This window comes from Molothrus ater, chromosome 1 (assembly GCF_012460135.2).
Source record: "Molothrus ater isolate BHLD 08-10-18 breed brown headed cowbird chromosome 1, BPBGC_Mater_1.1, whole genome shotgun sequence".
In the NCBI taxonomy this organism is placed as follows: domain Eukaryota; kingdom Metazoa; phylum Chordata; class Aves; order Passeriformes; family Icteridae; genus Molothrus; species Molothrus ater.
In genome coordinates, this window is record NC_050478.2 from 100177936 (window position 1) to 100205388 (window position 27453).

The 27453-nt window shown below is 38.3% G+C and overlaps 1 protein-coding gene across 3 annotated transcripts; it reads right to left on the bottom strand.

Moving 5' to 3' along the window:
- Positions 1 to 1589: 1589 nt before the first annotated feature.
- On the bottom strand, positions 1590 to 12757 carry SEH1L (SEH1 like nucleoporin). 3 transcript variants are annotated; one of them, XM_036404479.2, is made up of 9 exons: positions 12599 to 12757; positions 10885 to 10935; positions 9726 to 9872; positions 9114 to 9325; positions 8419 to 8517; positions 7210 to 7350; positions 6777 to 6934; positions 5906 to 6056; positions 1590 to 2345 (listed from the first exon to the last, which is right to left on the bottom strand). In XM_036404479.2, exons 1-9 carry the CDS (start codon positions 12707 to 12709, stop codon positions 2156 to 2158), a joined length of 1260 nt encoding a protein of 419 aa, XP_036260372.1. In that variant the 5' UTR covers positions 12710 to 12757; the 3' UTR covers positions 1590 to 2155. The 3 variants fall into 3 exon arrangements, with proteins under 3 accessions (XP_036260372.1, XP_036260373.1, XP_036260374.1); XM_036404480.2 differs by lacking the exon at positions 1590 to 2345 and adding an exon at positions 3034 to 3927; XM_036404481.2 differs by lacking the exon at positions 1590 to 2345 and adding an exon at positions 3884 to 3994.
- Between the last annotated feature and the right edge of the window lie 14696 nt (positions 12758 to 27453).

Genomic DNA, 27453 nt, shown 5'->3' on the forward strand with positions numbered 1-27453 from the left:
AAAAAGGAGTGTAGCCTTAAGAAGTGCTGCATACATTTAAAATATTGTGTGTACCTGCTGTAATTATCCCTTTCAAAGCCTTTCTATAATCTTCCCTCCTAGAGTTCTGCTGCCTGTGTCCAAGGGCCCAGATCCTGCACAGAAGTTCACAGGCTTGAGTCAAGACAGCAGAGTCGATGAGTTTGAGGAAGCAGAGGTGGAAAGTCAGGGATGTGGATCAAAGGCTCCTGGTTTGGAGAGAGGTCAATACAAAATAGCAGGTAGGGGGCAAGGCAGGCATTGGCCACGAAACCAGCCTGAGTTCATTTGCTGAGGTTAAAGTACCTGGCCACTGTGTTCTAACATGACTTGTTTGCACTGAATCTTACAGCATGTTTCCATTAGTAAGAAGTGTGACTGGAATTAGGGTATCTAATAATAACACACGTTCATCACAGAGGAAAATAACGTGACCATGCTGAATAAACTATTAACAATGCACTACTAGAAACTGCAAAAAATTGTCATTACTCTAACTGGTTAATCAGTGACCTCTTCCAGGGTTAAGAATGAATTCTGCAAATGGTTTAACACTTAAAAAATGGTTTGGTTTAGGACTATATCCCAGTGTAATAGTGTTGATTTTTATTTTTTCAATTATTCATTCTCCCTCAGAGGAATAGTTACTTTCCACCCACTATTTAAGCATTATCTTTTAATCATGTAACATTTCTGTTTACCATACAAAGTTGGCATGGTTTTGTGTTAACTTTTTCTAGTAAAGGTATAAAACTTTTTTCCTTCTGTTCACTTCTGTTCCTGTTGGCTGGAAAGTATCATCAGCCTCCCTCCACACATGTTCAGCAAGGACATTCTAATACCAGTGTACCTCATGGGTTTTTAAATTAAAACTTGATTCCTCAGAGAGAAACAAAGAAACAAACATGGTGGATCTGAGCAAATGAAGTTTTCAGAATACACGTAAAGCTCATAGGAACATGTCATTTTGGAAAAATACAAGTTGTCCTCTCCCTTACCTCACAGTAGTGGTCTAGGAAACAGGGTTAGTTCATTTTGAAGCGCATTGAAATATACAATTACACTTTGGGTCTCTGCAGCACAAAGGCCTCCTCTTTCCTTCCTTCCCCCAGGATCTGCCCAAAAACCTCGGCAATCCCATCCTGTGCAGTAATGCTACTCCTGAGCAATACCATGCATTCTTTGTCCAGCACTGTCTTCCTGCCCGCCTTGCACCAGTCTGAGTCAGTGCCAACACGCTGATCCACAGCAGTAATGCTCCCGTGCTGACACAACACAAAAGACATTTGGCATTTTTCAAGCTAGCACTCTTTCTTCAAAAGGCCCTGTTTGAATTCAATCACTGGAGAAGAACTGAGAGGTAATGTGAAACCCAACAGCTCTTGCAGTCTGCACAGACCTCCAGCACAGCCATGGGAAAAGTGAGAGCACACCTTGTGGCAGACTGGGAATATGCAGCTACACATCAAGAATGGCGCAGAGCAGAGCTAGGAGAGTGGACACCTGATTCAGAAAAACTCCTTCATCAGGAACCTGTTAAAAATTATTACAAGGAAAAACGTACGAATACAGACCTTTCAGCACAAATTTATTAGTCAACCACAATTATAAAATTTAAATATTTATATAGCAAGATGGAAAAATCTTAAGTAACCAAACACTTCAAGTTATTTTGCTGCAGTATACACAGGAATGGTTGTTTCTTAAACAAGGTGATCCAACATCATTCTTCACTCACAAGTGTCTTGAAGGCATGTCTAATTTTGATAATGTGTTTCACACATAAATGGAGTACACAAAAAGAAAACAATAAAGACCATACTAAACTGATTCAAAAAAGATTAAAAAAAAAAAAAAAGAAAAAATCATCAGGCAAATTGAAGCCATCTACTCCATAAAGAGCGCGTGGCTAATACTGTTTATGTACGTTGCCAAAATTCAAAGGGTAAAAATTAAAATGGTCTTTGATACAGAAATAACATATTCTAAATGTTTTTTGTTTCACAAAACATGCATGAAGTTCCCACATGTTTAAAAAAGTCTTTTGTACCAGAGAAGGAATACCAAGGCAGCCAGAAATGGAAGCATTCACAAACACCCAGAATAAGGCCCTTCAGAATTTATTTAAAGTAACACATTAAACCCCTTCATTCTCAGGTAAAAGATTAAGAGGCCGAGATACACATCGTCTGCGAGGGTGAGGATACTGGAGGTTGGCAGTGTCAGCATCACAAGACTGCTCTATCAGAGGAGGAGGAGGAAGGAGCTGGGCATGACTGGACCATCTCGATCCAGCCCGTGGGGAATCCAGAGGGGGAAAGAAATACCTGAAACAATTAAGAAAGGAACAAAACACCAAAACAAAAAAAAAAAACCAAACAAAAAAACAAACAAACAAAAAAAACCAACAAAACAAGAAAAGAAGAGAAAGGTAGTAAATACAAGGAGAACCAAAGGGGAGAAAAGACATGCTGGAAAAAAAAAAGGCTTTAGTATATCCATGCCAAAACCAATAGAACATAATAGCAGAAATCAAGGCGTGTAATTCAAAACAAGACAAATCTGGAAACTCTTCTTTAAAGCAAAATAATAGTCTTTTCCACTGAAATTCATTGAAAATAATACCATAGTCATAGTCCTAGCATACATTTTTACAAAAGAATTGATTACTTTGAAGTCAAAAAGGTGGTGTAGTACAGCTATTAACAGGCTTTCATTCTCCCAGAATTTCTGTGATTTGTTAACAGCTTTCAGTAATGCTTTCTTTGTGACACAAAATATACATTAAATATTATCAAAGTACACTTGCTGCATATGCATCTAATTCAGATTAACTTCACAGCATTTCTAGAAGACGTAAAACCACCACTTTTTACATTAATGATATACATTTACAGAGAATAACTGCTTTGAATGAAATACAGTCTTTGTATCTATTTACATATTTCTGCAAAATCCTCAGTGTAAATTCAAGATTCCTGGTGAATGCAAGATTCAGAATTATGCCACTCCATGTCATTTTGCTGCTGTTTTTATTAGAACTTACCCGTAACACTTGTGCATTTTAGTATAACTAGATTATGTTTTCTGTCTTGTTTACAATTCTGTGGACTTACAACAAAGAACAGCTAGGAGTTTATTAAGGAAATTATGGGACAATTAACAACAAACTGCATTTTGGTTTCTATCTCTGCATAGCTAAAGTGTTTGCATTTTTCAAGGATATTACGTTGAGAGAATTTAAGTACTCCATGTAATTATAACTATTACCACAGGAATGTACAAATATGTAACAGAGAAAGTACTTATTTTAGGATGAAGTATGACAGTACTTACAAAACGTTTATTTGAAGTCATACTAAAGAATATAAATGAAGCAATAACAAACCACTAAAAGCCATCATCTGTACAATTGTCAAAACAGATTTCTCACTTCTTTAGAACTAACAGTTGCATAAATATTACAAAGCAGTTACAACCTTGTAATGTTTAGGGAATCTTTATCAAATGCTGAACACTCTGAAATGCAAAACAAATTGGTTCTCAAAACAATTTTAATGGAAGTTACTGTAATGGTCGTTTCCCTCCTCCCATCCCAATCAAGGACAAAAATTCTTGTTTTTAATCACAAACTATCTTTTAATTTTACAAGCTTTCAAAAATACGTTCTGATGAAAGTTTTGGGGTTTGGGTGGATTGTTTATGTTTTTTTCCAAACAAGATGCCTCTCCAAGTATTTTTCTATCGGGTGTTCCATCAGTATCAAACTGTGCAGGCTAGTACAAAAAATGCACACAACGTGTTTTAAAAAGGCTTTTTGAACAGTATTTAGTAGTTAGCAGGCTGCTGGTGTCTTGGGAGAGGTCAAACGGCGCTGGGGAAGGGGAAAAAGGAGTTCGTTTTCCATTCCTGTGTGCATGCAACAAGCAGCAAAACACCAAAGTTACTCCAGTTAGCTTGGTATCAGCTCTGCTTTCTGTTAAAAAGGACATAATACAAATGGAGAATGGAAATTGTATCATAAATCTACACACACAATTACATCAACATAATAATACAGCCCTACTGGTTTATTTCCTAACAATCTACATCACATGTTCTGAAATTTATTTTGAGTACAAATCCAGTTTGGCCATAGTGCTTTTATAGCCTTTTCCAGATCTGCCTGTGCTATAGCTGTTTTAAGTGTTTAAACATATAGACATGAAAAAGGAGCATGTACAGTCAGAGACAAGTAATGTGTAGGATACCTATTTAGTCAAATGTCAATGCACGAATCTTTATCAGCATGTTAACACTAACACAGAAGTTAGCAGCTGTGCTGACACAACTCAGGCCAGTATCACTACAAAAGAAAGCCTGTAGTAAAGCCTGCATTTTTTAATGTAAGGCTTAACCTAGGACGAGACACCGTATGTCCTGAAATTCCACAGCCCCTGACTTAATTCTGGAAATAACATTGTCTTACAAATCAGAGGCAAGAATAATTTATTAAAAACCAAAACAAAACACCTTGCAATACAGAGCAATGAAGGGAATAGAAATAATGCTAGAAGTTTCAGCTGCACAATGGCTTAGCACCAAGTTCAGGGACAGGAGAAGAGCCACGAGGGGCGGGGGTGGGGGGGATGGTTAGTCTTGGTGGCAGCAGAGTCTTAGATAAGGAGATTGTAAAACCACACCCTATGCCAAAGAGCTGTAAGACAGCCTGCATTTCCCCACAGGAGCCCAAGCAAATGCAGCTACACAGCTCTGGATATACCATGTCCAAGGCAGGGCTGCATTCATTTGCTACACTGCAAGTAGAATCTGGAATCATGACTAACATAATTTTGCTGCCCTTTCTTACAGGGACCGGGCCCATTACCACCTCTTGTGTCCACATTTATCTTGTGAGGAAAATGTGAAACCTGTTCTCTGTTCAACAGGGCTAGGGATCTTGAACTGCCATTCAGGACTGACTGCTGAAAGGGCAAGAGGCTGGTGCTACTCTCCAAAAGCAAACTTTGCCAATAAGCTTTCCAAACTGAAAAAACCCCACGAGTAGCTGCACATGGATGGAAAAGGAAACTATCCCAAGGCACTTGAAACAAAGGTGGCCACAAAACTTGGAAACCACTGCTATGGAACCTGGCCACATCTCATTCTTATATAGGACTTATAATTCTGTAAAGCTGATTGTACACACTGCACCATACACATGCAAGACTCAGCATATTTCTACATTTCAGTGTGCACAAATGAAAATGTTTTTTCAGAAGAGGCAGTAAAATTTACTCACTAAAAAGCAACTATTACAGAATAAAAACCTAACAGAGATTGAGGCAAATTATTTGCAATATGAATGCCATATGAGGAAAATTTTAAAACCACAAAACTTTTATGCAATTGATGCTACACACCTGCAAAAACCAAGTAAACTAGCACTAACATTTGATTGTTGAAACTGTTATCAAGTAACTTTTCTTCCTTCCCTTCTGCTATATTATCCCAGAGAAAAAACAATTTGTTGCTGGCATTTTTGCTTCACTTTTAAACATATATCTAAATCAAAAGGGCAGTTACACACCAGTAGGATGAAGCTTCTCCTTTGAAACGATTTCAGAAATGTTGTTTTTAATAATATGAAAGGACTAAAAACCAAAATCATTATTTCGATTGCTTATTTATACAGACTGATTCAGTATGACTTACTGTTTTGTTCATTTTCCTCTTAACACTTGCATAACAGACGAACCACAGAGCAAAACCAGAGGAGCTTATAGAAGTACTCATGCAATAAATGACACTGCACTTTAAAAACATGTAAAACAAATATGAGAGCTACATGAAATGAAGATTCGGAGAAAAGACTACTGAAAATCAGTCTCTCTACTACTTAACCTACCTGCTGGCAGATGATCCATTTAGTGAATTCTGCAGACTTGTATTGGCTGAACCTAGAGAGGCATTAAAAATTCCCTGCTGAGAACTACCATTCACCGGACTCCCATTACCTTTCAGTATACCAGTACACTTCCAGTTGTCCATGTAATTAGCTGCAAACACAGATATACAGACACTGTTAGTTTCTCTTCTGAAGCTCAGTTTCTCTACAGATATGTTTCAACTGCCCCACACCTGGTTGTGATCAGAATCACAACTGAACTTCAACACCTCTATATAAATTCTAAACAGCTGAGGATCCAACCCTTTAGCTGCCTGATATTCTCTGCCTGTCCATAATTTAAAACTCAGTTTCCACTATCACAATACTGAGGAACAAATGAGAACGTGTAAGGTAACTGCCAGTAGATTTTTTTTTTATTGTTGTTGTGGGGATTTTGGTTTGTTTTTTTTTTTTGTTTGTTTCATTGATGAAGGGGTGCATTTATTTGTTTGTTTTTCTCTTAAAATGTAAACAGAAAAAAGCCATTTGCCCGGACATTGTGACTGAATATAGATTTTTTAGGTTTAGCAGCAGGAAAAGATCTATCTTACTTTTTAAAATGACAACTTAATATAGCTCTAGTCTGGTGTAACAATTTCTGGGTACAGTAACAACTAATCACAGCAGCTTAAATCATGCAAGTATTTAACACAGGAAGTTATTTCTGAATTCTGTTTTTCTTAAACGTAAACAGAAAAATAGGAAAAAAAGAAGTCTGTATTTCACAAATCTAAAATGGACACTCGCTCCAAAATTATGTTTTGAGTATAATTTCTCAAGTATATTCACTAGACTACAAAGTTTATGTGTTTCAAGTGGGTGACCTTACCCTTCCAGAGCCTAACACAGCCATCATCACCAGAGGAGGCAAGCACTGTGCCTGTAATATTCCAGCTCACTCGCCACACCTGGGAGTTGTGATTATCAAACTGTGCCACAATATGAATTTCAAATTTTGTTAATCCTCCTGATGAAGTCAATTCTTTCCTGTTTAAGAGAAAAGTGACAGTTCTTAACACAACTGTTCAAAGGTCTGGGCTTGAACATGATGTCAGAGACTACTAAATCTTTCTAATAACAACTGTTATTAGATTAGGTATTCAGACAAAATTATAGACTTGCTCACAATCTTGTCACCTTAAAAATCAGGCTAGCTAAAAACAATCCTGCATACATTATTACTTTTGCTTTGCAGAGACAATTTGAACAAGATTGCACAGTATGCATCACATCACACCAAACCATCTTCCTCTAAAGCTCACCTTAGAGGTTTTAGTGTGAAAATTCGTACATCTTTGGTTGCTACAGCCAAGATGTGGAAGGATCTTCCCAGATTTGGAGCAAATGCAATATCATGTACAGGATCTGTGACTGTCATCAGAGCTTCTGCTTTTGCATATTTCCTGTACAGGGCAAGAAATTAACCTTTAATGCCATGAAAATTGCCAGTGATGCAAATTATATAAACCAGATATAGTGGAAACAGGAAACAGGGTTAAGTATACATGGTAAGACTTGCAAAAAAAATAATTTTTTTAAAACATAAATTTCTGCAATATTTCAAGCAAATTTGTTCAGAAATTGAATCTATCAGATACAGTAGCCACTAAGTACAGTATACTAAAGTATTGTGAGTCATACAACAAACAAGAATTGCAGTACAAAGGACATTTTTGTCTGCAATTGGAAAATGGAAATGAAGAGCAATATTCCATTCACAAATCTAAAGGAAATTTGCATCTCAGTAACTCACTAAATTTTCCATGCTTTTAAGCAGACCACTGTCTGCCTCCTCTGCTGTATGATAAACACATATTCCATTTTCTTAGTAAGTTACCACAACTTTATTGTTAATGCATGGAAAGCATTGCCTGAAGCTGGGCATAAAATCCACAGAACACTCTGGCTCCTTCCCCACACTGGTCACTCCCAATCAAACACAATTTCTCTGTTATAATTTAATTTAATAAATAATTTAATTGGAAGTGGTGGTGCACAAACTTAGTAGCCTCTTCCGGTTCTGTGGACTCTTGACCAGAGAACCTGAACTTTGACAGACCATGAGCAATTCACAGTGCTTTCTGTCATTGTAATAATGCCTTTAAAATCATTGTAAGGTGGCCTTGAACAAAACAGTGCCTGGTGCAACACAATTCAAATTTCAACTGTTAACTCCTTGTGCAAAATTAAACACATAATTTAGTAGACAGAAAAAACAACTCTCCCTTGAAAATGCTGGTAAGAACACTGACATTTCTGCACTGACAGTGAATAAAATTATCAATGTAATTTCTGTTAACATCAGTTACCACTCTGAGGTCTCCCTCTCTTTTCCTACCCAGTGGATGAGAGACAAAATTAAGGTATTTTTATTTACTACTCCACTTCACACCTAATGATAGGAATAAAAGGCCATATATTATAAACAACTTCATGATCCCACCAACGCTATATATTATTATTTAGCATACCTGGTATTTTCATTATATTCATAAATTTGAACCTTAGCCAGTATGTTTGGACTGTTGTCATCACTTCCTACAGCAATCATTGGAGAATGTGCTCGAGAGCTAAAAGGTGAAAACAAATATTGTTATATTTACATATTATATCTATCTATCTATCTATATATATATATAGTATTTCCCACAGAAAGTACACCAAGCCATTTGTTAAATTTCAAACTTTATCTATAGAGAAAACAAAACAACACCACAAAATACCACAAGGAAAAAATCACAACAAAACAGGAGTTAAATGCTATTCAGTTACCACTATCTCACTCTATTGTTTCAACAGCCCACCCTATACACCCACTAACGTGAAATCATTACACAATATTATTTCTTTGCAGTGCTTTTAATTATTGGTTTAGTGATACTTCATTCAGGTTTCAGAAGATAACTCATGTAAAATAAATGTACATGAATTCTAGTTTTTAAATCAACTTTTATCCTATCCCATGCATTAAAATGAACTCCTGTACTCTGAACCTTCAGCACAGACTACTAATGAATAGAAGACTAACTGGATCATTAGGACACAACACTGTGTCCACAGGGAAAGCCATTAAGTGCTTCAGGACAAACAGATATCAAAGCAGTTCAGCTTTGAATGGTTTTTCCCTTCCTGTTACAGTCATAAAGCAAATGTTTTAGTAACATACCTTGAAGGATTCCAAGAAATACAACTGCAGCTGAGCTTACACGAGATTTCATGCTGAAGTGACCACTGGCTGAGATTCATCACATCTGGAGCTTCATAGATCCTTACAACTCCATCTGCTGAACAGGTTGCTAACATAAGACCCATGTGCTTGGGAGCAAACTTCACATCTGTAACAGATGTTCTACTGTCTACTAGAGTGGTCCTCTTGACCTGCAAAGAAATTTCCATCAAAATTTATTCCCTAAGGAAGGTTAATCAAAGTCTGACAACACCATTTCATAGGATTGCTTACATCTTCCACCAAAAAAATGCCCCCTCCCCCAACTTATCTATTGTTTGAAAGATGAGCAAAAACAGCCAGTGTTGTTTCAAATTATCTCTTGCCAGAGAAAAACCCAACTATAGGTGGGAATTCATGTCTGCCAGTTGTTTGCCAGGAACATCTTATTACGAAACACCCATAACAGTGACACAAACTGGCCTGAATGCAGCCAGTTAGCTGTTTTCCTCAAATGTTTTAGAAAGACTTCCTTTGTGTTGGAACGTTGCCACAAATGAACAAAACATAGCCAAAATCCAAAACTTTACAGCTACAGAAAAGAAGTCTCACCCAGTGACTCTGGCCTCGCAGTTTATCATTAGACTCTCCCACTATTTCTTCCCATACAGCTGCTGTTCTATCAAAGGAGCAGGAAGCCAGGACCTGCCCAAATTCAGGATGGGCCCATGTCACACGCCACACTGATCCACTATGTGTCTGCAAGAAAACATCAGAACACTGTAGAGAAACAAACTTACTGCGTTAAAACCATATATTTTCATGACCTTCTGAAGAAGAGAATTCTAGGAAGTATTAACACTGTTCCTCTGCAACCTATGTTCTTTTATACAGAGTTACATATCAGCTGTTGCAGTTCTTTATTCCAAGCAGTACTGCAAAGTTGTTGCTCTTAGCGGTTAAATGCGATTATTACAAGCGTATTTCAAGGCATTAATTATTACTACTTTAAGTTCCAAACTATGATTCTGCCTTGATGCAAAAAGTACAGTTTTGTTCTCAATCAAATTTCAGCCATTACCATGTTCATTTCTAGCTTGCCTGTACTTTTCAAAAGCACTTGCAAGCATTATTAATCTTCTTTTTAATATGAAGTTCCTCTTTCATTCCTAGTCAACATTCCTGTCTTAGAGAAGGGGAATTCAAAAGTCTCCCTAGCGTTGCCATTTACAAGGATGAATGCATTGTGGTCCTATTAAACACAAGTTTAATAACAATTCAGAAGCTGAATACACCAATTATCCAGATGAAGCAGAGCATCTATATGACACAGTTCTCAGAAAGGTTTTGAAGAACAAAAAGCAGAGGTCAGATGTTGTAACATTTAATAGCCAGACATATTCCTTTTAATTCTCCCCCCTTTTATTTTTTTTTAAGTCTTACTATATGTGAAAGGAAATATTGAATTAAAAATTAAGGTACTGTTTTCTACTCCCTGAATACCAGTCACTGATAATATTTACTAATACTAGTTTGCCAACATAACTAGGTACTAACAAGAGCAGACTGCATGTTAGCATCTGCTTAAAGTGAGAGGCACTAGAGATGCTTTACAAAAGCAAAGAGAAAGTATTTTACACAAGACATACAAAATCTACATCAAACCAAAAGCATTTCTGCTCTAAAATTCAGCAGAAAGAAGTGAAACATGTTTCTCCAAAAACAAAGGAGAAATTATGATTATGCCTGTGTAATTTTTACAAATACAAACCTTCCAGCTGGCAGTGCAATGCCAATCTCCATTTTCACTTTTATCCCAGACCTATTGAGAGATCAAAATACAATTATACAATTTGTAAATACACCTTACTGACTAGTACTTTACAGACAGAACCATTCCTATATATAAAATAAAAATAAACAAAAACATATACCCACATCCCCAGTAAACGTTTTCATCCAGGACACTGTATCTGGTTCAGTACAAAATTGCACTTTACTCCACCATGAAACTATCCCTACTACAAGTAGGGAGAAGAGGCACTGCCTGCAAAACCCACTATTGTATGACTTCTATCTCTTTTTAAACAGTAAATTACACAGAAGAGGAAATTATTACAATTCCCAGAAGTTCATTCACTTTGTTCCAAGAGCACACTGTTCTGTTTCATTCTAGAGCCCCCAGCACCCTCACGAGCTCAGCTCTGGTTGCAAAACCCAAATGCAGCTCCCAGCACTCATCCCAAAAGCAGAGCAGGACAGTAAAATATACACCAGGGTAGTGGGGGAACAGATCTTGTTTCTTTTTATGATATTTCTGCCTTGATTTTTAACCACATCCAAGTCACTGAACCTTCCCCTCTCTTGATTTCCCATACATCTTTATACTTATGAGTTTTTTACTGAAAAATTATGTAGAAAGTCATGAACATAACCAAATGAAAGACACTACCTGACACTCACTCCTATTTGTCACTCATTCATTTTGAAGCTGTACTGAAAGTCACCTCAAGTCTGCCACTCTGGCTCTCATGACAGCCTGGGTCATGCTGTTCCTCTGGTTGGAGGGACATTCTGAACATTCTCATAAAGGATTCAGTTATGACTGGAAAGTAACATTACACTGCTAGAGAACAGTTTCTGTGTTCACCCCACCTCGTGGCATCTTTTCTAACAACTGCACACTCTTGGTACTCAGTCCAAATCAAAGATCCCTATGGCTTTGGCTTACTTTCTGGGGGGGACCATTTTATTGTGGTTGGTTATTTACTTTTTAGTCTATGATCAGGGAGGACAGGCTGCTTCTTTGTTTTTAAGCCTTATCTACATGTGACACAGCTTTCTACAAAAAAGTTACTTTTTCAACCATTTATCTGGATTTAATAACAAACATGTCTGCTCTCTGCAAATTAGATTTCTTAAATCTATCCACGTGACTCCCAAATATTTGCCCATCTTCTCACTATGCACAAAAAAAGGAAAAAAAATCAACTTTTCGTTTGAGTAAATGTAAAATGCTACTTTATTTCCTCTAAAGGAACGTAAAAATGAAGGCTTCTAGTATTCCACACTTTCCCCAGTCTGCCACGGCACACACGGAACACTCCGGGGTTTTGCTTACTGGCACTTCACCTTCCTCCCACAATAAATACAGATTATTGTACTAAATTATGAAACAATCGGTTTTTTCCTAAGCATTCTTTAATAAACACAGATTTTCAGCTGAAAGTAGCACGGCTGCAGGCACAGCAGCCGGGAATGCTTTCCCTGCCGCAGCACCGGGTCGGAAGCGGATCTCCCGTGTTTACACGCGTTAGCGCACACACAGACACAACGCGCACTGTGCGCTAAAGCCTCCCGCCCTCACGGCCCGACACAGCAGCGGGACCTGCCGCGGACCGAGCCCTCGGCCGCGCCCCGGCCCGCCCGCAGCCCGGTAGGCCGCGACACTGGCCCAGCACCAGGCCCGGCGGCTCCCCGCTTACCTTGACGCTCTGGTCGCTGGAGCAGGTGGCCATGCGGCGGCCGTGGAAGTCGAAGGACACATCGTGGATGAGGTCGCGGTGATCCGCGGCGATGCTGCGCGCCACGAACATCCCGCCGCGGCCGCCACGCGCGCGCACCGCGCACCGCCTCACGCGGCGGGGCGGGGCGGGGCAGGGGGCAGGGCCGCCGCCGCCGCGCGCGCAGCCGCCACAGCCCGCCCCGTGCGCAGGGGGCTGCTCCGCGCATGCGCGATCCTTCCCACCACCGGGAAAAGCGCGAGAGGGCGGGGCAGGGACCCGACCGGACCGGACCGGACCCGACTCGATTCGACTCGCCTTGACTTGGAGTCGGCCGCAGAGGGTCGGGGCGGTGCGGTGCGGGAAGTTACCCTGCTGCCGCGCCCTCGCGAAGTGACAGGACGAGAGGCCGTTACCTCAAGCTGCGTCAGGGGAGGTTTAGGCTGGACATTAGGAGGAATTTCTTCTCAGGAAAGGTGGTTAGGTATTGAAGTGGGCTGCCCTGAGGGGTGGTGGAGACACCGTCCCTGGGGATATTTGAGGAAGGACTGGACGCGGCACTGGTGGCATGGTGGTGTTCGGTCTCGATGGTCTCGGAGGTCTTTTCCAACCGAGCTGGTTCTGGGATTCTGTGTGGTTGGTTGCTGTGCCCGCAGCGCCGCAATCGCATTCCGTAGCGGATCCGAAAAGCTGCGGAGGTCGCTGTGATAACGCAGATCAATAAATAAACACTCAGGGCGGCGCTGCGGGATGTACTGCGTTTGCTTCCTTAATGATTTACGCTGTTAATGAGCCCTGTCAGGTGAGCCCTGTGGTGCGAAAGAATGTGAGACCTGCATCATTGTCGGGGAGAGATTTGGGACGATGAAGTGCGTGAGCGACAGTGCAGGCAGGGGAGGAATCCACGGACAGGTTGAGAAACTCCTCTGAGGAAAGGCTAAGAAAATTGAGATTGTTCAGTTGGGAAAGAGATGGCTTAGGGGTGACCTAATAGTGGCCTTCTGGTACCTGAAAGGAACCTACAGGAAAGATGGAGAGACATTTTTTATAGGGGTGTGTAGTGACAGAACAAGGGGGAATGGATTCAAGCTGAGAATAGGTTCAGATGAAATATTAGGAATAAATTCTTTACTATGAGGATGGTGAAGCACCAGAACAGGTTGCCCAAGGAACCTGGGAATGGATTCAAACTGAGAATAGGTTCAGATTAGATATTAGGAATAAATTCTTTACTGTGAGGGTGGTGAAGCACCGGAACAGGATGCCCAGGGAAGCTGTAGATTTCCCATCCCTGGAAGTGCTCAGGACCAGCCTGGCTGGGGCTTTGAGTAAGCAGCTCTAGGAAAGGTGTCCCTGTCCATGGCAGGGGGGTTGGAAGTAGATGGTCCTTAAGGTCCTTCCCAAGCCAGGCTATCCAATGATTCAAAGTGAGACACGGTGGGTGCTGGATAAGATCCAAACTATGAAGTAGAAGAAGCAGAATGGAGCCTGGCATGTGGTAGAAAACACATCACAAGTTTTCTTTTTCTCTGCAGTGATGACCAGTCTGTAGTCAGAGGGCTCTGCAAAATAAACGAACCACAGCAGATGGAGATTCCTGAGGGCTCAATTCTTTCACCTCTGACCTACCACGTTTCAAGGAGCTCCTCACTACAATCAGCGCTTTCTTCCAGTTTGTGTCCTGCAGTATCCCATCACAAACTGGGTCATGCAGCTCACAGTGCCAATACCTTTCAAATACCATTCATTTGTTGTAACAGGGCACAAGACTGTTACACCATCCTGTTTTTAAGGAATGTTTCATCTGCAAGCTGTGTTATTTACTGACTGTTCTGAAGATAACTACAATAGTGGACAAGTATTAGCAAAGAGGAAATAATTCGTGCACTGTATTCCAAATAGCAATAATGCAGTCAGTAGATTTAAGAGAAAAAGTAATAATAAAATTATTGTGGCAATAGACAGCAAAAGCAAATACATTTGGATTTAACTGGTTTATATTTGAGGTCCAAAACAGTACTGAAGTCATCAGAACAACTCCAGTGCCTTAAAGCTATGATCCAGTTTTCCAGTCATCTATTAAAGGGGAAAGGATGAAATTCCCTTATACCAGATATATTAAAATTCTCCAGATTCAAGTCAGATTCAGAAGATTTTTGGTAACTGCAGCTTTAACAGAAAATTAGTTTTGACATTTTCAAAAAAGACTTTTGCTTTTCGCTATCTCATTTAAAATTTTCATGTTTTCATGATCTCATTTAAAATTTCTGTGCACTCAGTGAGTAGAATTTGTTCAGAGATGTCCAAGTTCTTCACAGAATTATAAAGAAACTTACGTGCTTCTGAAATAAACCTGACATCTTGATATTTAATGCATTTATTTTTACAAACTGCAGACTACATTCAGCAGGGACTGATGGAGGTGCTGTTATCACATGCCAGAGGGATCCTTTCACTCTTTCTGCATAACCTGCATACAAAATATGCAAGTATTTAGCACCCTAATGCATGAGTTTCATTGGCAGGCCTTATATTAAGAGTAGATATGGTGATACCCAAATGTGATAAGGAATTACAATAGATAGAGAATAACAGATCAGGGTAAATTACAACAAACTTGGACTTTAAGGTACACCACGGCTTTAAAATGCTAGGATTCAATTATTTTGTGATACTGGGTAAGGAAAAGTTAACATGTTGAAAAATATATTTTTGCCCAAGTACAGCAAATATAAAAAATGCTTTCAATTTCACTTCAACAGAGGGTCAAAAATGTGGAAGAATTTGGAAGAAAAATCACCAGCTGATTTTACATTCTTGTCCAAGTTGGCCAATATTAGTTTTAAAAATATATTTTTTAAGTACTACAGAACTAAATCTCAATAGATAACAACATCTGGAGCTGAAAAGAGGAATTTGCAAGAAAATTGTCAAGAAAATTTAGATATCTAAGCTTTACCTGTTTATATTAGTGGAGAAATTTAGTTGGCATTTATAAATAAGAGAAAACTTGAAACACATTTTTAAAAATGAGAAGTTAATGAAAGGAAGAGGTTAATATTTTATCATTTCTGAAGATGAACTGGTATTGCATAATTCCTCTCCTAGAGGGAACCTCACTCTGGGCTCTAGGTCTGGAGTACAAATACCCTTTTTTTCCCCTGCAATCACATGCAATCACTTTGGAAGCTGAAATTTCAGAATTTTCCAAATAATGGCTAAATTTTAGGTAATGCAATAGAAGAAGCAAGCAAATGTGATTGTGACTGTTTCAGTGCTGTAATGAGATAGTAAATTTTTCATGCTATCCTCATATGTAAGAAAAACAAAGGGCAAAAAAAAATCCAAACAAATAGTAGTAATGCATGTATTTAGATTACTAAGGAGGAAGATTTTAATTTTTTTTAAGGAGGAAGATTTAATTTTTTTAATCTTTCAGCATAATTAGAGACATGTACTTTGAAACTTCAGTTATTGCTTCATTCAAACAGCTGGAGAGACAGTGCCCAATAAAAACATTAAAGCTGACTTTTTAGTTCTTTAGTCTGTGACAGTATCTGAAAGGTCGATTTTTTTAGCTATTTGGGGAAATGTCTCTTACTGTAAACCACTGACTATGTTTATAAAAACTGCATTTTTTTCCAGAACAATTGTTTCCAGTCAGTGATTCAGCTGTCAAAACCCAATTCTTTTGCAATTTTAGTAATGTAATGGTTTTGTTGAGACTTGAGTACATTACAACTAGTAAATGAATATATTTCACCTGCTCAAATTTAGTTTATTTCTTCAGCCAGTAATATTGGTATAGTTGGAGCAGATTTGCCAGATTCACAAATAATTAGCATCAATCATTTTCATTTGAACAATATATAAATATGTAAATGTATCATAAAGGCACATTATGACCTAAAATGTTTGTTTTCTCTGACAAGACACAAAAATTGTACACTTCAAGTCAAGATTAGGCTTTATTTCTGATATTTTAGTTTGGTCAGTAAGCAAATAAAAGAAAATCAAAACCAAATAACTATTTTTTTTTAATACATGTACACATACACAAATATTTGTCCATTTTTAAATACAACCAGCCCCTGATCTCATTCCCTAGATTCAAAGCAAGTTAGGTCAGTTTAGATTTATTTAGAAACTGGGTCCAAAATCATCACTTACTTAAAAAATTCAGGCAATATGGATGATTGTCATCCCAGAATCTTCGTTTACTGTAGTGTCTGGTTTTAGTCAGTGCTCAGGAATGAGATAAATGCATTTACATGATGTAGACAATTGTATCTGGCGTTTTCAGCTAGTAGAAAGACTGACACAGAATTAAGGTCCAATAGAGGAAACACTTCATAGTGAAACACCAGAATTAGCAAAGGGATGAGAGGACAAGATACAGCCTTTGTTAAGGCAAGCAGTCATTAAATAGACAGCCAATTAGGATGGAAGGCATCCAGTCTAATGAAGAGGCTTCATATTTTCTGGGAAATGAAACAACACTTGTTTAAATTCTTTTAAATGGCCAGAGTATCTCTCGCATTAAAATAAAACAAAATTTGTTGAATAAGATCAAATCTCTCTGGACCTCTTCAGGAAGACTTCAAATGTTACCAAATATTGGCTATAAAAACTAACATGCTACATCAAAAGAGGGATTTTCCAATGATGTAACATGAACACAAATTATCTTGGACCACAGAAGTCTTGACATCTGGGTTAGTATGGTAAATCAGATGGAAATAGTATGAACAGTATGTGAGCACTTTCCTTTTTCTTCCTCACTTAGGTCTAATATAAACCTTTGTTATGAATAAATACTTCAATTTCTTTTTATCTTCATCTAGGTGAAATTAATAACAAATTCAATACTACTGCCTAGTGAGACATTCCCCTTTGAATGGTATAACAAATCCAGAAAGCAAGACACTTAGTGCTGGAAAGTTGCAGCAGCTCCCTGCTGCATTTCCAGAGTTGTTGTAAAGTTGGTGCACAAAGGGACAGTCCCCAGTGCACAGCAGTGGCTGGCAGCTGCCATGGCCATGTCAGGGGGGCACAAGCATCTGCTGCTGATGGTAACCAGAACATTTCCTGTCACATAGCAAGATAATGGGAAGCAAGCTGGAGCTCAGGGGAACCACAGGAACTTTGCAGATTCCAGTTAGCTGAGGCGTGAATCAGGATTCAACTACCAGCTAACCTTGGAGACTTCCTCTTACAGCTGAACAGTAGGAAAGACATTCTGTTTGTGGTGATGGTGTGCAGGAGGTGGAAAAGACCTCATGCACACCATCACCATCAGTTGTATTTTAACATTACTATTTGCATAATGATGTGCAGAGGAAGATCACACAACTATGACAATGCTGATACATATTTTTTAACATTTTGATTCAGTATTATACCTTGATTAAATTAAATTGAACCACAGCACAGAAGAAGAAGTAAAAGCATCTATAATGTTAGTTTTTCACTTTTGACACAGTAGGCCAATTCTGTTCTCAATTTGACTTTATAAAACTGCATAACTTAATTTATTTCTGCTGGAAGTCCAGTGTAAGTGTATTAGCATTGGTAGAGATTTCTCATTCAAAATGACTTTAACTGGCATTGTTTTGAATTTTAAAAAGTACAGTTAGTACTTTCCTTCTCCCTTTTGACTACCTTCTTCAAGTAAAAGATGCTTTTGCCTGTAGAGAGAGAGCTTATAAAATGCAAAGGCCTACCAAAAATAAAGTAAATAATGAACTGTACTCATTAGGAATGTTTGTATCAGTATGGGATACAGGGTGAGGAAGCCTGCTTAAAATGGCTACCCCTGTTACATGCTTCAGTCATGTCTGCACTAGAAGCTGGTCTGTTACAGGCACTCGTGGGTTATCTTGCCAACAGCAAACAGCTTTCAGCAGAGTTAAAGGTTCCATTCCTGACAACCTTCTAAAAATATTATTTTTGGCAAGGAAGACATGCCTGACCCTGTGAAATTCACACAGTTTTTTGTACCTTGTTTTCCTTAACTTAAAAACTGGATTCACAACAATTAGTAATATTTCACAGAGAGTAAAATTATATCAATTATTATATATCCTGGATTAAGGCAATGTAGAAATACAAACTGGTGTTATTGAGCAATTAGATTTAGGGGAAAAAATCTGGTAAACCCAGTCATTTAAGAGTTTGCTTAGCTTCAAGAATCTGAGGCTTAAAACTTGAAAAGAGTTTGAAAATGTTAGCAAGTGGTCTTGTATGTGTAACAAAAGTGTCATACAAACTGGAAATCTAAAGGTGGATGTTTCAGAGGAAAACAGGCATAATCACAGCAGTGTGTGCAAGATGTAGGTGGAATTCCTGTTCAGAAAAAAGATTACCAGCAATTACTGTTAAGGAAGAGTAAGACAAATTAAGAGGATCACTTAACAGGCATGACTGGCCTCTGACGGCAAGAAATTAATAGCAAAATATTATTTTGTGGGCAAAAATGAGGGTAAAGTACCCAAGCCTTTATGTGAGTAACATGAGAGTAAAACAGGCACCTAAAGCAGAACAGTGAACATTTACGTATCACCCTGCTTTGTTGCTGCTGCAGAGTTCCACTTAGAACCTGTTATTTATTTTGCTAGGAACTCAATAGAATGTCCCAAACTAGATTTAAAACATACTGTTTTATCTAAAATAAAGGACTATTAGAAAGATGCAAGAAAAAAAAATGCTCCAACTCTGTAAAATTAGGTTTTACCACGTCATGTAAAAAAGAGTACAGAAGACAAAGTAAGCAAAATAATTATTAGAAATGACAGTCAAGCAAAGCAGTTCAGTTGTGATCAAGTATAGCTGTGGCAGCCCATAAAGTTGAGTTAAGGAGAAACAGAAGTGGTGTTTTATGTAAGTAAGTGGCTTATGGATGGGAAACTATTCTGAGTCATATGAATGTGCAAAGAAATGTGAGGGAAAATTGGAACGACAAGTTGACAAGCAACATAACTGACAGCTAGGAAGGGAATACTGATGGCTTCATAACAGATGAATATGAAGGTTGATCTCAGATGGTATAATTACATCAGAGCTATCTTTAAACTACTGATCTTAAGTTGGGAAATAGAAACAGCTTGTAGGAGAAAAAGTAGAAAATAGCTGGCCCTGAGAGTTTTCACAGTAAGATCAGACAGAAAAGTCTAAACTTAGCAGTGGTGGCTTTCCTCCGTCTGTTCCGGAGTGTGGAAAGAAACATCAGAAGTAGAAAACAGGGTATAAATGCTGACAAAGTTACCAGTTAAATAATTTTTGCAGACTACAAGTATGATAGAATGTCAAATGCATTATTATAGCTGTTGCTTACAGAATGGTTGTGTATGCTTGTTTATGGGCAGAGGAAGCCTTTAATGCCTTTACTATTGGGTGCTAACACAAATCTTTCACTACCTTATAAAAAGATTTCCCAGCACCACCAGTTACCACAGTAATATTTAACGATTTGGACAGCAAGGTCAGGCAGGGTTTGGTGAGCTGGGTTTGAAGAAGGACTTCTGCCTTCTAGATTCCATAGCCTCTCAGTGACCTCAGAGATGAGCCAGCTCCCATTTCCTTCAGCAGTTTGCTCATGAAGGGGCAGAGCAGTGCTGAGGGAAGGAGCACGTGCTGCAGCCTTTCCTCTGCAGCCTCTCACCAAGGATGGAGCTGCAGGATGGCAGTCCTTCTGCTCTGTGGGGACAGAGGTACAGCTGTGATGGGCCACCGAAAGCAAGGCTGCACCACAGTACACATGATCTTTGATGCCAGACACACATCACGATGCCATCCATTCTGAATGTGACAAAATTAATTTACTACAGGTATACTTTTAGATTATTTTTTCTTTTATTTGGAGTTTTTCTTTCTCACATATTTTAAGTGAGCATACAACTTAATGTAATCTGCTTAATAGATTGGAAAATTTTAAGTAGCTGGTTCCTGGAGCTGACTCAAGGCTTCTCCATGTACAGGAAAATTTGAATTTTGCAGCAGTACTAGACTCTGCAGAAAAGAACATGGAGGTTGTAGAAGGTGGATGTGCATGATCAAGAGCATGGAGGAAAGAGATCCATTGCGAAGGCCATTCAGCAAGTTTTGGGATGACCAGGAGTAGAATTAAGATGCCTCCTTCATCAGTCACTGGATCCCAGCTCTCCAGTCTCCAATTTCAGGAGATTGTTCCTCTTCTTGCCCACACTCCTCACCTCTCAAGCAGCAAACATCTCATCATTTACACCTCCTCCACTTCTTCCAGGGCTCAGCTGCTCTGGCAAAGGAAGGGGCAAAAATGGGATTGGCTCAAAAAGTCAGGTTTGTTACTGCTGCTGATGCATACTGACTCTTAGAGTGAGTATAAAACACACACACATACAATGTAACACATATATCCTTACAGTATAAAAGTATATATTACCTAGGCTGATCGAGTTTGCTGTCAGAAGGTAGAGATCAGTTGCTTACAAGATATGAACAGCTTAAATGCATGGTCTTCCTATCCATAGGAGAAAGGCCTTGGCAGAGGAAAGAGCAGAACTTGGCTGCTCTTTATTGGGGCCCTTGTGCCACCCTGAACAGCTGCATCCATAGGCAACCTGCCCACATATACTGCCTATACCTGCTGTTTTCTGTTCAAATAAAAGAAAAACTCTAAATTTAAAACTCAGCAATAATTTTCTTGAAGAATTTCTTTTTCATTTGGAAAAAGAAGAATAAATATTTATATTAGGTTGTAATATCCAAATGTTTGTCTGATACCAATCTGAGTTTATAGTACAGCAGAGCTGGTATATCCTTCAAACAATGCAGTTTGAAGGATGATAACAACATGGTGAAGTAACTTGCTTATTAGTCATTACATTTTGTTGTTGGTAAGTATAACAAACATGCTTCATTAAAATGCTATTTAGCTATAAAAGTCTAAAGAGCTTTTGAAATCACTGTTTTAGGAAAACCACATATTCCCCAAACACAACAGGATTACCCATTCTAAAAAAAAAATTACTTAAGCAGCTATACAGAACATTAACAAATCTTTTCATCTACAAGCAGAGCAGCTTAACAAACTCAGGGTCCATCCCAAAACCATCCTTATACTTCCAGCAAAATAATAATTCTTGGAGCCATTTTCGTGTATCTAAAAGAAGATGCATAAGAAATAAGGACTTATGTGCTCTGGGGGTAACAGGAATCTCAGCTAAGGCAAGTGGCAGTACCTACAGTCAGCATCAGACTAAGGAATGTTTATGAAAGGGCATAGCCCAAATTTTCAAACTGTTAGATGATTCTTCAGTCTCTTCTCATTGAGAATAGACCCCGTCTCTCTATCTCAGATTTCAAATTAAATTTCTGCAAGGTGCATGGGGAGACTGTTATAGATATGGAATCACATATTTAGGGATGTCATATGCTATATATAGCTTATATATAATCATGAGGCATAACAAGACAGAGTAAATTTGACTAAGGAACAGTCTGGGGATATAGTCCAGATAATATATATCAGCAAATTTTAAATGGGCAGTGTTAGAGTAACTTTCTGCTTTGACCATCATTAGTAGAAGCTAAACATATTTGTCTTGGGAGGTTTCAGACTCCAGTAGAGAGAACACCAAAAGGCTCCCTAGAGATGTGCTAAGCACTCCTCCTCCCTCTGACTTTTCTAAAAGGAAATGTGATTAATTTATTCTGACAATAGTAATAGTTCATTGTTTCCAAAGCATTTGAAACATCTGGATTAAGAGCATGTAATGAAATCCTAGACAAGATTCCAGGGCAAGCATACTGAATTTCTGGAAGACACATGACTACAAAAGCTAATTTCCCATTCACTGGAAATTTTGAAAATATTTTGTTGTGCTCAATTCTGCTCTCCTCTGCCCATGAAATTCTCATTAACAAAAATGCTGCCTTACTGTCAGATGTGAGGGTGCACTCCCTTTAAAGAGAAAATGTACTGTGACTTCATACTAATCACCAGCCACTTTATTCATATTATGTCTCAACTCAGCAAAGCTGTTAGATCAGAATCATAACAAGGAGAACTTCCCATCAGGAACTGCTATGAGGACAGATTACTCAATCATTAGAATCATTAGAAGCAGCAAAGAATTTATATCATTTGTAAATGTTATTGTGTAAACTGTATGGTCACAGTTTACGTTAACATATTTTTAATTATATTATTTCTAAATCTTGAAATTTCATTGTTGCAAGAGAAGAATCAAGTCTGCCTGTCGTTAAGTCTCTTTTCTACAGTCTTGTGCAAATTAGCACGGTAAGTTGGCCTTACAGGAATAAGAGATTTTTGTGTTGTGACAGAAATTTAAACTGAAAACTCAAGGCGCATGCCAAAGCAAACACAGCCCAAATCTGTGAGAGCATCCACCATACGAACATGCTGAGAAAAGTGCTGAGTATTTTAAGAAATGTTCACATCGTGCCGCAGGATTAATGGCACAATGAACATTCCTACACAGCTCTATGAGGGAGGTGTACAGCAACTGCTGTATAGGGGATGCTCCTTTCAGCCAAGGTCCAGTCAGTGACACTGATTGCCAGCGACTGCTTTCTGCCCAAGGTAACCCATTGCTACATTGTGGAGGAAACAGTGCATGCCTAAAATACATAATTTTTACCCATGCAGCTTTTTCAGTATTTCCTCCAGCATTATGCTTTTGAACAAGATGAAATACAACTATTTCAGATAAATGTATCATTGGTGAGAGGCTTATGTACCATCCCGAAGGGTTGAGCATCTCTTCTGAGCCCCTGCCCTTGAGATGTCTGAAATACAAAGAAAATACCCAGTACCTTGAAGCGCTCTGTGGGAGGACAGCAGGAGCAGATGATATTTATATACACAAGTATCATGCACAAAGTATAAGCCTACAAATGGAACATTGAACAGTGTACAGAGACTACTTAACCACCATCTGCTGACTTGCATAGATTAGTGAAAGCAAAAATATTATTTCAATTTTTCCCCCAATAATGCTATAATCTGATGAAAGAAGTAAACTTCCAAGAGTTAATAATGCAGTTATCTGCATGATCATTAAAAGTATCTGCCTTACTTCTTATAGAAATATTTTAATTATCAAGAAAAATATAATTCAGCACTTGATAATTTTAGCTAATTTAATTTTTATCACATTGTGTTAGAATGGTAGATTTAAAAGTATACATCTGTGAAATTCCCATTAGAAAAACAATTATATAAAATGCTGTGCATATAAGTTTTCAGTTAGAGTAACAGAGGGCTACAACTTTCAGCATAGATTTCATTAATCTGATTAATTATCAAACCTATTAATGACTCATTCCTCTGTGTGAAAAAAGCACCCCCACTTCTTCCTCTCTGAGAAAAGTGAGAGGTAAAAGAAAGAGAAGGGAAAGTTTTAATATCACCCTGCGAAGCATATGTATTTATGTTTTAGAAATGCAATCCTTGCATTACTTCATTGGAACCTCCTGTCCAAAGAAATTCAAGATTTTTGCCATTTGCTGTGACAGAATTGTGTAAATTCAGTAGTAATATTGCACACTGTTGATGCATATTTGACAGCACAATTATCTGTAATGACTGATGCAGTCACCTCCTTCAGTTGTCCTCTTCATCCTGCTTTCCAAGGTTGCTGAAACTCTGGACATTACGTGAGAGTTATCCTTAACACTTTTTCAGAGACAAAGAAATATTGTCATCACATGATTTGTGATGTTCCCCAGAGAAAACCCCAGGACAAAAACTGTGCACGTGGCAGAGTTTCACAAATAATACATCCCACTTCTCATTCACCATTGCTGCTGGCATATTGTTCCTTGTATGGCATTTACCAGCCAAAATATAGTCTGAATCTAGAAATTGATTGTGCATTTATAAATTCTGATAACAGTATCTGTAAGGTATTACCAATGTGCTGAGAAGCAATGGGAAATCCCAACTGTTCTGATTATGACATACATGTTAATGTAACAACTTAGGGAATGCAGACATGTGTTTATGGCAGTTGTATCTCCTAATCCCTACTCCTAATCAATTCATTGTTCTTTCTTAAGTAAGAAAAATAAAAGGGAAAACTGAGATGGTCTTTGATGAGCACAAAATAAATTAAAAAACTCCAAACGTCTTTGGTTTTACTCTGCACCTTGCCTTTCCTTCTCAGTGCTTCAGAGGGGGCTGGTATGAAGAAAGCAGCCATATTGGACAATGAAAATTAATTTCAAGTGAACTGAGCTTCCAAAATTAGCATAGGAGAATGGGAGCTAGAAGCTACCTTGATGTTGAAGTGACCGTGTGGGATATTTCTTGAGGAATGCAATCTTAGTAACATACTTTGTTTCTCTATTTCTTTGTAACATTTTTTCCTTTCTGCAAGTCTGTGTTAGAAATTCTGCCACTAAAGAACTTGCAGAGGTCTGCTCGAGGAGGGGTACCATATGATTTTTAAAAGGAAAATAGTTTCTTTTAGTGATGTCTCTTTGTATGCAGTGAGAGAGTAGGAGAAAAAAAAATTAAAATGTATAACATGTAAAAGATCCAGAGAGTTTAATATACCCATTTTGATACTGGACACGTTCTGCACAAGGGCACTTTTCTCCCTGGGTTGTTAATTCCAGTAAGTGGTCATGTCATGACTTGAACTGCTGGAACTGTTCCACTGGCTAAAATAAGATGTTAAAGACCTTGACAGCATTCCAATTGGAAACGCGTGTTATGGATCCTTCTTTGAGTACATTACATTCAGTTTTTCTTTTCTTTGAGAAAACAAACAAATTGGCTTAGCAGTTATAGCCCATTTGTATGCCACAAGGGTATGAATTAGAGGTTTGAAATGTCTGGAGCAAAGGAAATATAGCATACATTCAAAAGCTCTATTATACTGGTTATGCAAAACAGATTTTTAAGACTACTTACTTTAGTAGATTAATTTCAAAGACATTTTTATAAGAGACATTATGAAATTAAAAAAGGAAAGGTAAATTTTACAAGCACTGCTAATTTGTTTTTGTTAGGAAATCATAGTGCCTGAAAAATTAACAATATTTTCATGGCTCTTTGCCACCTACAGGCAAAATCTATTTTCCTCTTTGCTTTTTGATTTACTTTGGAGGTAAAAAGAGAGGTGCATTGATTATTGCAGTCCTGCCTTGCCAATTAAGTGCAGCAATGTGAATTTTGCTGTAGTGTTCCATGGCCTCACAAGATCCAGTGCCCAAGTTTCCACAGTGGCACAAGTGTGAACACCTTGTCCTCTATAACATACCGAAGGACATCTCAGCAGGAGAAACGAGCCACACACTCATGGAACTCTGCCATCAAAACAGTGACTCAGAGAATGTGGCTCCTACAGGCTGCTCATTATCTCAAGAGGACAAGCTTCTACGGGAAATTGTATGAAATTCGATATATTAACGTCAACTTAAAAACAGGCAAAGATATCACAAATCCTGTACAGACCTACCCCTGCTATCACAGGAAAGACAGAAGTAATTATTGTAATAAATGCTAAAGGCTCACAACCACATGGTAAATTTTAGTATCTATGAAGTTGGTAACAGTATGATATTTTAAATCCCTATTACAGCAAGTTGTACAAGGAAATCCTTTCCTGTTATTGGCACATCAGATTGTCTAATGCAGGAGTATAAATTACAAACATGGATTACAATCTGAAGACTCTTATTTTGAACAACTGGGGCCAAAAAAAAAAAAAAAAGGCAAAAACAATTCAGAGATTGTTAGACCCATGAAAATAGTCACAATTGCTTTGTTCTGATGCTGGGAAACACAAAGGAAAACCGGAACATAAAACTGAGAATACAAGTTTATAATAGAAACATTTACTGTTACTCTTCAGGAGAAAGTCTTCTGTCTTCTGCTAAAACAATATTTTCTTACCAGAACTTCTCCTAGCAAACAACAGTGGTCTGGTGCATCACAATCTTTCCTGCTGTAATTCAGAAAATTACCTTAATTTTGTAATTTGGAAGATAAGCTTGAATATAGATGAAGATACATATAATCAAGCATGGAAACCACTAAAATACAGAACCTGTGCTAGAAAGAGGTGACAAGATCATGTTACTATGACTTCACAATTGTAAGAGAACTTGAGTGAAAGACTCCCTGGCCAGCATAAAGAACTACTCCAGAACTGTTTCCAGAACTGCTCGTTAACCATTATGCCATCATACAAAGTAGTGCTTTGAAATAATAGCTGTGAGATTAGAAATGGTCTAAGCAGGGAACAGCCCTATTCAGTCTTCGAGGCAATTTAAAAGTCTAATAAACCCTTGATCTTCAAACAAACTTTCAACATGAAAACTATGTCAGCTTCAGGCAGTTACTAAAGATGTCATTTCTAGCAAAAATTGACCTTCTGACAAGGACCATGGAATGATACTAAGCCACACTCACTAAATTAAGAGTTTCTCACTTGCAAATGATGATTTCAATAAATGTCTCTGTAGCTTGGGGTGAAAAGGAAAGAAAGATAGAAAGTCAAGTAATGTACACAAATCATCCCCAGCAAGCAAGATCCTCTCTACAAGCAAGAAAAATAATAACTTGGAGTCATCTTTCTCTTGGCAACTGGCTCTTTCCTTCTTCCCGTAGCTGTACCCAGCACCCCCTGCATTGACTCATAGGCATTAGGCTTTGTGGCTGACTGCACATCCCAGCTTAGGTTGATGGAAGGGCTGTTTCACAAAGCCACAGCAGAGCCTAAAGTTGTTCTGTCCCTCAGACATCCTGGCTGGCTGCCTTTTCTGCCAGCTGGTGTGTCCATTCATTCGTGACAGCACTTCTGCCAGTTACCCTTTTCTTTTCATAC

Bases quoted from the DNA above. Each gene is read 5' to 3' on its own strand.
- SEH1L (XM_036404479.2), bottom strand. From the start codon at position 12,709: ATGTTCGTGGCGCGCAGCATCGCCGCGGATCACCGCGACCTCATCCAC. The intron at 9,873-10,884 runs GTTTGTATTTGT...GTTTTCTTGCAG, and splicing joins ATTGCACTGCCAGCTGGAAG to ACACATAGTGGATCAGTGTG. The intron at 7,351-8,418 runs GTATGCTAAATA...TGCCCTGTACAG, and splicing joins GAATATAATGAAAATACCAG to GAAATATGCAAAAGCAGAAG.